The sequence below is a fragment of the Piliocolobus tephrosceles genome, chromosome 8, assembly GCF_002776525.5.
Source record: "Piliocolobus tephrosceles isolate RC106 chromosome 8, ASM277652v3, whole genome shotgun sequence".
NCBI classification, from domain to species: Eukaryota; Metazoa; Chordata; class Mammalia; order Primates; family Cercopithecidae; genus Piliocolobus; species Piliocolobus tephrosceles.
The window spans coordinates 26,544,123-26,559,513 of NC_045441.1; the positions used below are offsets into that span (position 1 = coordinate 26,544,123).

General features: G+C 37.3%; 1 protein-coding gene across 1 annotated transcript in view; it reads left to right on the forward strand.

The window, feature by feature from the left end:
- The first annotated feature begins 7,340 nt into the window (after positions 1-7,340).
- The window catches only part of NME8 (NME/NM23 family member 8), a 52,370-nt gene continuing 44,319 nt past the window's right edge, over positions 7,341-15,391 (forward strand). Inside the window, exons 1-4 of the mRNA XM_023192767.1 lie at positions 7,341-8,067; positions 9,268-9,307; positions 9,386-9,443; positions 9,643-9,749. Of these exons, the coding sequence (XP_023048535.1) occupies positions 9,275-9,307; positions 9,386-9,443; positions 9,643-9,749 (198 nt within the window). The 5' untranslated portion in view covers positions 7,341-8,067; positions 9,268-9,274. The remainder of the gene's footprint in view (positions 8,068-9,267; positions 9,308-9,385; positions 9,444-9,642; positions 9,750-15,391) is intronic.

Consider the following 15,391-nt stretch of genomic DNA (forward strand, 5'->3'; position numbering starts at 1 on the left):
TCACTATTACCAGTGAATTTTGTACCATCAGATGATTTCTTATTGCCTGTTAACATCCTTTTCCTTCACATTAAAGAACTGCCCTTATCATTTCTTGTGAGGCATGTCTGCTGTTGATGAAATCCCTCAGCTTTCATTTGTTTGGGAAAGTCTTTATTTTCCCTTCATTTATTTTTGCTGGATACACTATTCTAGGCTAAAAGGTTTTTCCCTTTAGCACTTTAAATATGTCATGCCACTGTCTTCCGGCCTCTAAGCTTTACACTGAGAAATCTGCTGCCAGGCATATTGGAGCTCCTTTATATGTTGTTTGTTTCTTTCTTTTGCTGATTTTATGAATCTTTCTATATGTTTGACCTTTGGGAGCTTGATTATTAAATGTCTTTAGGTATCCTTATTTGAGTTAAATATGCTTGATGGCCTATACCATTCTTGTACTTAAACATGAATACATTTGTATATTTTGGGAAGGTTCTCTATGATTATCCATTTGAATAAACATTCTACCCTGATCTCTTTCTCTCTGCTTCCTCATTAAGGCTAATAACTCTTAGATATGCCATTTTGAGGCTATTTTCTAGGCTTGTAGGCATGCTTCACTCTTTTTTTCTTTTGTTTAATCTGTGTGTTTTCAAATAACCTGTCTTCAAGCACACTAATTCCTTCTTCCGCTTGAGTAGTTCTGCTGTTGACACACAGCAATGCATTATGCAGTTTGTCAATTGATTTTTTAGTTTCAGAATTTCTGCTTGGTTTTTAAAAATTATTTCAATCTCTTTACTAAAGTTATCTGATAGGACTCTGAATTCCTTCTCTGTGTTATCTTGAAATTCATCGAGCTTCCTCAAAGCAGCTATTTTGAATTCTCTGTCTGAAAGGTCACATATTTCTGTTACTCTGGGATCGGTCACTGGTAATTTATTAAGCTTGTTTCATGAAGTCACATTTACTTAGACAATTTTGATGCTTGTGGACATTCATTGACATCTGGGCGTTGAAGAGCTAGGTATTTATTCTAATCTTCACACTCTGGGCTTGTTTGTGCCTGTCCTTCTTGAGAAGGTTTTCCAAGTATTCGAAGGGAATTGAGTGTTGTGATTTAAGTCTTTGGTCACTCACTGCAGCCACATCTGCATTAGGAAACACCCCAAGCCCAGTAACAATGTGACTCTTGCAGACTTGTAAAAACATCGTTTTGGTGGTCTTGGGTAAGATCTGAGTGAATTCCCTGAATTCCCAGGTCAAGTCTCTGGTTCACTTTCCGTACCTTTCCCCCAAACAAATGGAGTCTCTCTCTCTGTGCTGAGCTGCCTGGAGTTGGGGAAGAGGTGATGGAACCTCTCCTGTGGCCTCCACTGATGGGTCACACCTGAAGCCAACACAGTAGTGATTCTCACCCAAGGCCTGTGGTGACTCTTGCCTAGCTATCACTGATGTTTATTCAAGGCCCATGGGCTCTTTAGTCAGCAAGTGGTGTATCCTTCCAGGCCTTCAGAGCAACAGGTTCCCTTCTGGCCCACAGTGGGTCTAGAAATGTTATCTGGGGACTAGGGCCTGAAATCAGGAATTTAAGGGATCTACTTGGTGCTTTATTTTACTATGGCTGAACTGGTACCCAAGTTGCAAGACGAAGTCCTTTTACTCTTCCCTCTCCTTTCCTCAAGCAAGAGTCTCTACCTGTGTCTACCACTGCCCTGGCCCATGGTGACTACTGCCCAGCTACTGCTGATGTTTATTCAAGGCCCAAGGGCTCTTTAGCTAGCAAGTCATGGTGAATCCTGCCAGGACTGGGTCCTTCCTTTCAGAACAACAGATTCCTTTCTGGCCCAGGGAGCTAGGGCCTGGAACAGGGGCTTCAGAACTCTGTTTGGTGCTTTATTTCACTGTGGCTAAGTTGGTATTCAAGCTACAAGACAAAGTCCTCTTTTTATTTTTTATTTTTTAATTTAATTTAATTTAAGTTTTTAGATGGAGTCTCACTCTGTCACCCTGACTGGAGTGCAGTGGCATGATCTTGGCTCACTGCAAACCCCACCTCCTGGGTTCATGCCATTCTTCTGCCTCAGCCTCCTGAGTAGCTGGGACTACAGGTGCCCACCACCATGCCTGGCTAATTTTTTTTGTAGTTTTAGTACAGACGGGGTTTCACCATGTTAGCCAAGATGGTCTCGATCTCCTGACCTTGTGATCCACCCTCCTTGGCCTCCTCTTTACTCTTCCCTCTCCTTTCCTTAAGTGGAAGAAGATATCTGGAAATCAGCCAATTCATATGTAAATAACCAACCCACAGGTAAAAGAAAAAAGAAACACACACAAAGTAAATTAGAAAATATTTATAAATGAATGGTGATTTTAAAAACACAATGTGTCGAAATTTATAGGATGCAATTAATAAGACAGTTCTTCAAACTTTATACCTTAAACATTTTATATAGGTAAAGAACCCTTCAATTTTGAAAATTATGTTAACTAATTTTTATTACTTTGTTCATAAGCCTCATGTTGTTTTTGTTTTTGTTGCTGTTATTAACTATTTCATTGAAATATATATCTTCACTCATATAAATATCTGTCATATGCCTAATAACAAGGTGCCAGGTTTTCTGGCATCTACACTTTCTTCACCTACACGTAGTTGTTGATTGAATGCACTTTGAAAACTAGGTCTAATGAAATGGCAGACATCTGGTGCTGCTCTTCTTGTCAGAAGTCAGATAGTCTCCTCTTCCCATTGTTTGCTTCTCTAATATTCTGAATGCATATACTGTACTCATCCTACATTTCTACTCCTTCTTTTCCTATCTCTGTCCCAATGTAAGATGATTTAAAATTATTATCCAGCAGTCTTGGAACCACCTTATACTAGTTAATGAGAACAAATTGTTAGGTTTCAGGAATTATGTGAGATGATCATTAATCACAGCCATTGCAAAAAATATATAAAGTAACAAATTATTTATATTTAAAACATAAGTAATAAATTTCTCAAGTTTCTCAAATTTCTCATCGCTTCCTTATCACTTTATCACATTTTACTATTGTCTGTGCTCTTAAAATTACTTATATATATTGTATCTTTAGGTAAAAACACCAACCATGTAATGAAGTGTTAGTGCATATCTTTTGTGTCCCATGGCATCATGCTGGTAACTTGAAACTGAACATGGTGGGAATATTTGCACCATGGAAATCTGCAAATGCCGCAAATTAGCACTTTATTGATTTGTTGATTGTTAACGCAGATTAAATGTTAAAGTATGTTGCATTTGTAGTTGTTATATTCTAAAAAGCACCCAATATTTGAGAAATAATCTTCCAGTATTTGCAAACTATTACCATATTCAGCAAGAAGTCATTTATGTCATTGATGAATGGGTGAAATTCTAACATATCTTCATTGTTTCACTTCGTCGAACTCATTAATGTATGTTGAAATGTTGATCAGCATTCTTACTGGAGCTACACACATTCATTGATGACATGAATAATTTCTTTGCTGAATCATATAGTAAACAAGCATTTATTCATCTTCTGAACAAATTGCAACCATGAATTGGCTATGGAAACACAAGTTTGGCAAAAATTAAAGAAAAACACTTTTGTAAAAATCAATTGACTATATGGGATTTGCGATAAAGAGTATTGTATATTTTATAATACGTATTAAAAATGTGAAACATCATTTTAACAATTAAATTTGTAATACATCGTTGTATACATTTTTTCAAGAGAACTGGTTATTAACATTTATCAGCATATTACCGATTATGACTCTCAGGATATCACAAGTTAATTCTTCCATTTTCTCACTCTTGCTTTTCTTATTTAGAAAGAATTGTGATCTTCCATAAATACAGCAAATAAAGTAGTAAAAGGTAGAAAATAGTACATAAATTGCATTACGAATCAGTGCCTGGACTGCAGAGGGATGGCTACTGTTTTGGTTTATTGCAACTCTCTGAGTCTCTGGGACAGAAAGCAGACAGGGAGGTCCAAAACCTCTTTCTGATTAGTTTCAGGCTGGCAGATTTGCTCGGATATAGAAACTGCACAAAATTTTTGTCTCATTCCAAGCCCATCAATCTTGCAGTTCCCAATAGATTGCAGTTGTAATAGGTTCATTCATTCTGTTTTATTATTATGAGTTTTTATTATTCTCAGTGTCGTAATTTCATATACAATGGGAAAACAGAATATCTAATTTAGTATTATTTTGCAGGTGACTTTTAAAATTGGAATTCAGAATCTGCCATTTTGATCTAGTGGAGATAGGAGAAATTTTTTTAAAGTTATATAAAGTTCTCCTGGATAGATGACTAGCTTACTTCTATCTCTAGCTGAAGTGATAAAATTAAAGGAAGTCCCTATACCATTTATTTTCTTTGTAGTCTACTTAATTACCTGGATCAGATTTCTTCTTTTTTAAGCATTGTGTCTTTATTTTATTAAACTTAAAAAAACTTTCAACTTTTATTTTAGAAATGAGGGGTACATGTGCAGATTTATTGTATGGGAATATTGCATGATGCCGAGGTTTGGGGTACAAATCCCATCACTCAGGTAATGAGCATAGTACCTGATAAGTAGTTTTTCAACCCACGTCTCCCTCCTTGTCTCCCTTTTATAGTAATCTTCAGTACTATTGTTCCAATATTTATGTCCATGTGTGCTTAGTGTTTAGCTTCCACTTACAAGTGACAACATGCAGTATTTGGTTTTCTGTTCCCACATTAATTCATTTAGGATTATAACCTCCAATTGCATCCATGTTGCTGCAAAGGACATGATTTCCTTCTTTTTAATGGCTGTGTAGTATTCCATGGTGTATATGTTTATATACACATTTTCTTTATCCAGTGTACCATTGATGAGCACCTGGATTAATTCCATGTCTTTATATTGTGAATAGCTCAGTGATGAACATATGAATGCATTGTCTTTTTGGTAGAATAATTTACTTTCCTTTGGGTATATATCCAATAAGATTGCTGGGTCAAATTGTAGCTCTCTCTGTTTTAAGTTCTTTGAGAAATCACCAGGCAGATTTCTTGAATTCAAAAATTAAGAATTTTATTTATCCTCATTAAAGAGTACATAAATGTGTCAAGAATATCTGCTACTTCCAAATGCACTAGCTTGTTACCTAATTTTAAAGTATTTATGTACAAATGGTGATGCTAGGTGCCAGAGTGGATTTCGAGAGGAAGAGAGCAAAGTGAAAACAATCCTACAATCCAGTTCTTCTTTTCTGGGTCTTCATATATATTTAGAAGTCATGAGAACACACAAATGAAATAATTAGGCACTAATAAACTTGTGCCCCAAGGAAGCAAATTAAGCATTATACATAGTGCTGTGTGAGGGTAAGAAAAGGCAGGTCAATGCAGGAGAGTACCTTTAATGAATATTGAAAGATAAAGTCAAATACATGCAAGGAGCAAAACAGACTATTAGGTCCCTTCAGAAGTAACATCTCTCATAGGCTTTTTGGCATTTATAGCTTACACTCTCCTATAATAAAATATACATTGTCTTGTAACCAACATTTTCAGAGAATTTGCCCTTAAAGTCAATTCTGGGCAGACCCAAGTCAAAAGCTCTTCAGATTTATGTTTTAAAGCTTCAACATTCAAAGTTTTTGCAAATAGTAGTAATGATGTAGAAAAAAAAAAAAAAAACTTAATTACACCTTCCTTCCATGTATTGGCCACTGGTAAATGTTTGTTCTAATTTGAGAATACATTGAAACTTCTTCTTGCATCAAAGTGTTATATGAAGAACTTGCCTGAAATATCTGCATAACATTTCTCCATGTGAACTATTATGTTGAATCAAAGAAGAATCAAAAGTCAGTTTGCTAACAGTCTGACTCTGGTGAAATAGCAATTATAGGAAATACATAAAACTTCTTTGAAAATAGCAGACGGTTTTAGATCCTTGAAGAATCGCCACACTGTCTTCCACAATGGTTGAAATAATTACACTCCCATCAACAGTGTAAAAGTGTTCCTATTTCTCCACATCCTCTCCAGCATCTGTTGTTTCCTGACTTTTTAATGATTGCCATTCTAACTGGTGTGAGATGGTATCTCATTGTGGTTTCGATTTGCATTTCTCTAATGACCAGTGATGAAAAACTTGGTTTATATGTTTGTTGGCCTCACAAATGTCTTCTTTTGAAAAGTGTCTGCTCATATCCTTTGCCCACTTTTTGATGGGGTTATTTGTTTTTTTCTTATAAATTTGTTTAAGTTCCTTGTAGATTCTGGATATTAGCCCTTTGTGAGATTGATAGATTGCAAAATTTTCCCCCCATTCTGTAGGTTGCTTGTTCACTCTGATGGTAGTTTATTTTGCTGTGCAGAGGCTCTTTAGTTTAATTAGATCCCATTTGTCAATTTTGGCATTTGTTACCATTTGACCTAGCAATCCCAGTACTGGGTATATACCCAAAGGATTATAAATCATACTATCATAAAGACACATGCACATGTATGTTTATTGCGGCACCATTCACAATAGCAAAGACTTGGAACCAACTCAAATGCCCATCAATGATAGACTGGATGAAGAAAACGTGGCACATATACACCATGGAATACTATGCAGCCATAAAAATGATGAACTCATGTCCTTTGCAGGGACATGGATGAAGCTGGAAACCATCATTCTCAGCAAACTAACACAAGAACAGAAAACCAAACACCGCATGTTCTCACTCATAAGTGGGAGTTGAACAATGAGAACACATGGACCAGGGAGGGAAATGTCACACACTGGGGCCTGTCAGGGGGTGGGATGCTAGGGGAGGGATAGCATTAGGGGAAATACCTAATGTAGATGACAGGTTGATGGCTGCAGCAAGCCACCATGGCATATGTACACCTATGTAACAAACCTGCACTTTCTGCACATGTATCACAGAACTTAAAGCATAATAAAAAAAAAAAAAAAGAAAAGAAAATTGCAGATGGTGAAGTGAAGGAGTACTACATGTCCTGTCTTGATAGGATATGATCCTGGTCAAAAATCCTTCTATAGGTAGCTCTCTCATTTATTTTCTGTAGATCCACTCCAGGGATGAGGATCCCTACAAAGGTTCATTGTGTCCCTCTACTCTACAGTTGCTTTCTGTATCTCAGCCTGTGGATTAATCAGAAACTGTTGTTAAAAATTATTTCCAGATGCTGCACGTGGGAGGGAGGAAGGAAAGTGAAGAGAAAAAAAAGAGACGAAGAAAGAAAGAGAAAGAAAAAAGAATGAAGGAAGAGAGAGAGAAAGAAAGAAAAAAAGAAAGAGAAAAGAAAGAAAGGAAGGAAGAAGAAAGAAAGGAAGAAAGAAAGAAAGAAAGAAAGAAAGAAAGAAAGAAAGGAAAGAAAGAAAGAACCAGGTTAGAACAAAGTTAAAAAGAAAAAAAATGCTGTTGCTGGCAGAGAGCCTTCTGCTCCAATTTGAGGAGTATGCATTTTATGCTGTAAAGTGTGGCCAGTCACGGGAGGATTCAAAGCCAAGGAGAGATATGATCAAATCTACACTTGGGAAAGCGCACCTTGGTGCACGTCTAGGGGATAGGAGAAGGGGGGGATGGGAGGATGGGGGATGCGAGTTTGGGGATGAGGCAGCTGAAGAACAGAAAGAGTCTTGTGATGGTGGAACCAGGACTTCGTTGTTCCTTCATTGTGTGGGCAGAAGAGGTGGAGGATTTTAGGCGCCACCTGGTCTTGTCCCTGCTACCCAAGTATAGCTGCTGGCTGGAGCAGGGCGCCTCCAGACGCTGCTCAAGCCTCATGGGCAGATGGGTTGGACAAAACGTTGCCCCCCTTCTTCTTCCCAGACAGGCAGGGAATTCCTCTTCTTCCTTTTGGTGAATCAGCTGGAGAAGAAAGCCCAGCAAGAGGTCGGCCAGCCTCAGCCCCGGGCCCTAGCAGGGCCCTAGGTACTGGAATGGAACTTCACCGACGTCACCGCTCAAACGGCCACAACGAGCGAGCTGATTTAGATCCTCTGGGCCTGTTCCTTCCTTTTCTTTAAACGTCCCAGTCCAGCTTAGAGGAGGACCTGTTTTGTGTAAGGCTTGCCAGCAGAACCAGAACCTTTCCTGGGATACGGGCTTGCTTGTGGCCTTTCCTTTCTTGTATGCTAGAGTCCACTATCGCCCACACGCTGACGGACCCGCCCCGATACCACTGAATAGGGAGTTTGGGAAGTTTATGTTGTTCCCCAGAAAACACTACTGGCCTTGTTCTCAGGGTTAAATATCCTTAGAGCAGCCAGATCTGAAGAGGGACCCCAGAAACATCCACGGGCATGTTCACAGACAATATGTTTGCAATTGATAATATAGGAAACACTTTCTAATATTTCAGGAAAACAAAACTTTTTAAAAAATCAGACAACGTGTAACTCCTAACACTCTTACCTTGCTACAGGACTGTTGGGAGGATAAGATAGTGTGGCAGCTATAAGCATTTAGCATAGAGCCTAGCATACAAGAGTCCTTCCATGACATTTGCTTCTCTCTCTCCAGCAAAGATGAGACTGCGTAATTCAATATACGTGGGGAAAATTTTCACTACTATATTAAGATGTTATTTGCAGTTAGAAATAATTAATACTGTAATCCCAGCACTCTGGGAGACCAAGGTGGGAGGATCACAAGGTCAGGAGATTGAGACTCTCCTGGTTAACATGGTGAAACTCTGTCTCTACTAAAAATACAAAAAATTAGCCGGGCGTGATGGCGGGCACCTGTAGTCGCAGGTACTCTGGAGGCTGAGGCAGGAGAATCGCTTGAACCCAGGAGAGGGAGATTGCAGTGAGCCGAGATTGTGCCACTGTACTCCAGTGTGGGCAACAGAGTGAGACTCTGTCTCAAAAAAAAAAAAAAAAAAAAAAAAAGAATAAGACCTAGTATTTGCTAGCACAAACAGGTGACTGCAGTCAAAAAAATCTAAATTGTACATTTTAAAATAATTAAAAGAGTATAATTGGATTGTATGTAACACAAAGGATAAATGCTTGAGGAGATGGTTATCCCATTTAACCTGATGTGATTATTATGCATTACATACCTGTACCAAAATATCTCAGATTTAAATACACAAATATTTAAGTATATAAATACAGAGATACATAAATATATACACTTACTATGTACCCACAAAAATTAAAAATAAAAATTGTTTTAAAAGATGTTATTTGCATGCATTAGGAAGATATTATTTAAATTTCTGACTTAAAAATTCTTCTTTCTTTTACCTATGATAGTAGATAAATGGCAAGCAAAAAACGGGAAGTCCAGTTACAGGTGGGTCTGACATATCAACAGTTCTTTATCTGGTGCACTGGTGCTTGAATACCCTTTACAGTGCCTTCCTCTTTGCAGACAGTCATCAATAATCAAAGCCTGTGGGATGAAATGTTGCAGAACAAAGGCTTAACAGGTATAAGGGCTCCCCGGTTGTCTGGCCACCTGGGGTTTGACCTAGGGCACCTGCTGGCACCCTGTCCCTCTAGAGTGCCACTCCCCACTTTGATCAAGAAATCCTAAAGTGCCTTTGCCCTGGCCGTGGCTCCAAATTGGGATAACTGCTATCCTAGATTGGTAGACTTAGTTATTTCATATATATCATCATCTTCTAGTGATTGATGTTTACCAAGCCTGGTGTGGACCTTGCAAAGCAATGCAACCTTTATTCAGAAAATTGAAAAATGAACTGAACGAAGATGAAATTCTGCATTTTGCTGTCGTAAGAATTTTGTTTTAATTAAACCACTGTTTTCACGTTATATTAAGTGTTTAAGTATCCTCTAATACTTTAAGTATTGCCTTAATTTAAACAACCTGTCATTTCTTCAAAATAGAGAGTCTTTACTTGGCAGTTTTACTATGTATTTAGTTCTACTAGATCTGAGAATGAACATGATTTTTATCCCATTCTTATAACATTGAGGCTATTTACCATGACTGTGAAAGTTAGAAAAGGGTAATAGTGGATATGTCTATTGTTCTGTTTCCTTTCATCCAGTCACATGTTCAGTGTGTGTCCTTTAGAATAAGGGCTGCAAAAGCTGTTTACTGGGTATCATTGAGTGATGCTCTGGCATTAACCCAGTTACCGTATTTTCCAGCGGCAATGATATTTTTCCTCATTTATTTGCTACCTACTTGCAATAAGGGATTAAAATATTATAGCCAAACACATTTTACTTAATCATACCATTTATTCAATGTATTCACATAAATGATCAACTAATTAGAATTTTGTTGTCCAACATGGTAGCTACTAGGCATAAGTGACTATGGAGCTCTTGAAATGTAGCTGGTCCAACTGAGGAACTGAATTTTTAATTTTAATGATTTAAATCTGAATTTTAAAACTGACACTCAATTGAGTTATTGTAAAACCTTTAAAATCTGGGATAACTTGAGTATGTGGATTTACTATTTAACTGTAAATTTTACTAAAGCTAATTAAGGATTAATTATTTCTGATTAACATTTAGCATATGAATTAAGATGTACTCTTAAGTGTAAGAAACTCATTAGATTTTAAAGAGTTAATATAGAAAAAGAAAGTGAAATATGCCAATAATAATTTTATACATTGATTACATGTTGAAATGATAATATTTTGGATGTATCAGGTTAAGTAAAATTTATTATCACATTATTTTCACCTTTTTTGGTTTTTAAATGTGGCTACTAGAGAATTTATATGTGTGGCCTACATAATATATTTATATTATATAGAAAAGCACCCAAACCAACTAGACTTAAGATATAGGAGCAGGTAACAGATGATAACAGATCTTTACTCCTTATCTCTGAAATACATAGTCCCTAATGCAGACGTGCAACCACAACCCACTCATGTTCTCCCAGTTACAGGTCTTTCATGGCCCCGCTTTCAAGTCAAACATTGGAATGGGTTTGCCTACTGACCTTGTATTTCATTATCCATCCCCTTCTTTAAATGCATTTTCCATAGGACTTATTTTCCCTAGTTCAAGATGCTGAATAAGCAGTTTAAAGCCTAGACACTCACCTCTTATTATTTTTCTATTCAAGAAAGTAAGTGGCTGTCTACAGTAGTTAAATCCTGTTGTTCTGGTGAAGGAATTGACTTTTTCTTGGTCTTCTGAAATAAGGACTTTGTAAGGTTTTCATTCCTTTAATTAAAAAAAGAAAAAGTCTTTACATAGATGTTATTTTTAGAGGAGTTTTAGGCTCATAGCAAAATTTGCCAGAAAATAAAGAGTTCTCATATATCCCCTATCCCCACACTCTCATAGCCTTTTCCACCATCAATCCCGTATCAGAGTGGTACGTTGTTACAACGGATGAGCCTACACTGGCACATCATTATTTACCAAAATCCATAGTCTACATTAAAGTTCATTCTTGGTGTTATATAGTTTAGGGACTTTAACAAATGTATAATGACATGTACTTATTATATTATGGCATCATATAGTATAGTTTCATTCCCTGCAAAATCCTCTGTAATCTGTTCATCTCTCCCTACCCCATAACCTCTGGCAATCACCAATCTTTTGACTACCTCCATAGTTTTGCCTTTTCCAGAATGTCATATAGTTAGAATCACATAGTGTAGAGCCTTTTCAGATTGGCTTCTTTTACTTAGTGATATGCTCCATGTCTTTTAATGATTTGACAGCTCATTTCTTTTTAGTGTCAAATAGTACTTCATTATCTGGATATACCAGGGTTTATTTATCCATTCACCTGCTGAAGAACATCTTGGTTGCTTCCAACTTTCAGCAGTTAGGAAAAGGCTGCTATAAACATCCATGCTTAGGTTTTTGCATGAACATACATTTTCAACTCATTTGGGTAAATACCCAGGAGCAAGAGTGCTGAATCATGTGGTAATGATGTGTTTTATTTTGTAAGAAACCACCAAATCTTCTTCCTAAGCAGCTGTACCATTTTGCATTCTTACCAACAATGAATGAGAGTTCCTGTTGCTCCACATCCTCACCAGCAGCCGTTCTCTGGATTTTGGTCATCCTAATAGGTGTGTAGTGGAATCACACTGTAGTTTTAGTTTGCATTTCCCAAGATTATGTGATGTGGAGCATCTTTATATATACTTATTTGCCATCTGTATGTCTTCTTTGAGGAGGTGTCTGCTAAGGATTTTGGCTTATTTTTTAATTGGGTTGTTTGTTCTCTTATTGTTGAGTTTCAATCATTCTGTGTATTTTGAATAACAGTCCTTTATCAGGTATCACTTTTGCAAATAGTTTATCCCAGTCTGTGCCTTGTTTTTTCATTCTCTTGTCATTGTAGTTTTTTTAAAGACAAGATTCTGTAACAACCTGTTTCACTCTGAAGAATCAGAACCACCAGAAAGGAGCTAGGAAGTTATTCCAGACTTGATTCTTCACAAGGAAGAAAAATCAAGTTAGAAGAGCAGAGAATAGGGCCTAAAGGAGATTGCCACATGCAGTTGGAAAGGGGTTGATAGAAGTTAAAAGACGGTGTCACAGGTGTCTAACAGCTGACAGATAGATCACAGGAAATTGAGGATCAGGAAATTCTTGTGAATCCTGGCAGTTGGCATTAGGAAACTTTGTTAAAAAGTGGTCGGAGTAGACATTCACATAGACTAGGGGTTCTGGATTCTGGTGACCTGCCCACAAAGGTGCAAGAAAATTGTATCTCCAAACCTCCACTGTGAGCAGTAATGGAGGGATGCCCTCTGCTGGACATACTGTTTTCTGCTGTTAATCAAGGAAGAGAGACACTCTGAACTTGAACATGTAGGTCCAAAATTAAAATGTATGAGGTTGATTACCTATTAAAATTACCCTGAGCTGAATGGTCAGTATACAATTTTTTTCTGCTGTGCACCTTTTTAAAAGAGGAACATTAAATATTTTGTGTGTGTGTATATATATATAGGCACATAAAAATTTAGTAAATGGTGTTTATATAGTTACTATAATATATTACTTAATCCTTAATAATTTATGTATTATAATATAAACATTGTAATTGTAATACCTGAATTACTTCTAAATACAGTTGACCCTCAGCAATGCTGGAGTTAGGGGTGCTAACCCCCCTATGAAGTAAAAATTCATATATGACTTTTGACTCCACCAAAACGTAACTACTAATAACCTACCGTTGACTGGAAGCCTTAAGGGTAACATAAACAGTCGATTAACATATATTCTGTATGTTATGTGTACTATATACTATATTCTTGCAATAAAGTAAGCTAGAGAAAAGAAAATAGTATTAAGAAAATTATAAGGAAAACCAAATATATTTACTATGCCTTAAGTGGAAGTGGATTACCATAAAAGTCTTCATCCTCATCATCTTAACATTGAGCAGGTTGAGGAGGGGAAGAAGGAAGAGGAGTTGGTCTTGATGTCTCAGGGGTGGCAGAAGCAGAAAAGGTGGAGGAAGTGGAAGGGGAGGCAGGAGAAGCAGGCATAGTGGGTGTAATTTTATGGAAATACATGGTAATTTCTGTCTGACGATTTTGCTTTTTCATTTCTTTAAAAACGTTTCTGTATGGTACCAATCCTTCTTGCACCATTTGCTTTGGTTTCAGTGCCCATATCATCGAAGGGTCCATGCCATAAATGAAGTCAAAAGCAGTCTTGAATAACTGGAATTCTTCTGCCAGATGTTCTAGTTTCAGTTTGTTTTCTGGCACTGGCCCTTCTACATCTTCTCCCTCATCATCTGGCACTGGTTTAGAGGCAGTCATCTCTATCAATTTGTCTTCTGTTAATTCCTCTGGTGTGGTGTCTCTCAGCTCTTGGATTTCTCCAACATCCATATCTTGAAACCTTTCACCCCCTACCTTTTTGCCATATACACAATCTCTTTTATGACTTCCTTAATTGGCTCTGTCATAAATCCCATGAAGTCATGCACAACATCTGGACACAATTTTCTCCAGCAGGAATTTATTAATTTGTGCTTGGTAACTTTTGCAAGTTTTTCTGTAACAATGTTGGCATCTTCAATGGTGCAAATCTTCCGGACTTTCATGATGTTCTATCAGGGTTCTCTTCCATAGCACTGACATTTTTTTCCATAGAGGACCATGTGTAATGAGCCTTCCAGGTCTTTATGAGCCCCTGATCTAGAGGCTGAATTATAGATGTTGTGTTTGGGGGCAAGTAGACCATTTTGACACCGTTGGTGTTGACCTCATGGGATTCTTGGTGACCAGGGGCATTGTCCAAAATCAAAGAACTTTAAAAACAGTCTCTCACTGGCACGGTACTTCCTGACACCAAGGACAAATCATTGATGGAACCAATCCAGAAAAAAAGATTCTTATTGTCCAGGATTTCTTGTTGTACAGCTGAAAGACTGGCAACTGGTGTTATCTTTTCTCTTCAAGGATTGGGGATTAGCAGTTTTATTGAGAAAGACAGCCCTGATCATAAACCCGACTGCAACTGCATAAAACAGTTGAGTTAGCCTATCTCTTCTTCCTTAAGTCTTGGTGCTCACTTCTTTTCCTTACTAAATAACGACCTTTGTGGCATTCCCCTCCCCCTACCAAAACCCAAGTTTAGGGCACTTTCACCTGCATTAAAAACCTGTTCAGGTAGACATATTTTCCTCTTAATTATTTTCTTAAAGGCATCTGGAAATTTTTCTGTTGTCTCTTGGTCAGCAGCAATTGCTTCTCCTGATATGTTAATATTTTTTAGCCTTTTCAAAAATTATCAAACCATCCTTTGCAGGCATTGAATTCTCCATCTCTAGGTCCTTCACTTCCTTTTGCTTTAAGTTGCCATATGATGACTTTGCTTTTCTTGGAATCTTATTAGAGTCTATATGCATGCCTTTCTTATAGTAATCCTGCTCCCGCATAAAAACTGCATTTTCAATGTGAGATAAAAAGATATTTCAAAAAAAAGTGCAAGATTTATATGCTTACTGACACAGCTGCAGGGATGGCTTCATGAACTTCTTTTAAAAGAAAAAAACAATTACTCTTAGACTGGATTCTTTTATCTTGAAATGGAGTGTAACTGCAGCCGCAGACCTCAATCTAGAGTACCTATCAGGCAAGTCTGCTCTTTCTTGTAATGTCATGATTTTTCTCAGCTTTTTAGGAGCACTTCCAACATCACTAGTAGCACTTTGTCTGGATCCCAAAGTGTTAGTCAAGGTTTATGGCATTGCACTAAACACAATGAAAATCCCACTTTGAAAAGCATTGCCTTAGATTACAAAAACCAACTGCTACGAACTGAATGTTTGCCATCAAATTTCATATATTAAAATTGTAATCCCCAATGTGATGATATTTGGAGATAGGGACTTTAGACGGTAATTAGAATAAGGTCAAAACCTTTATTTAAATAAAGGAAGAGACATGTG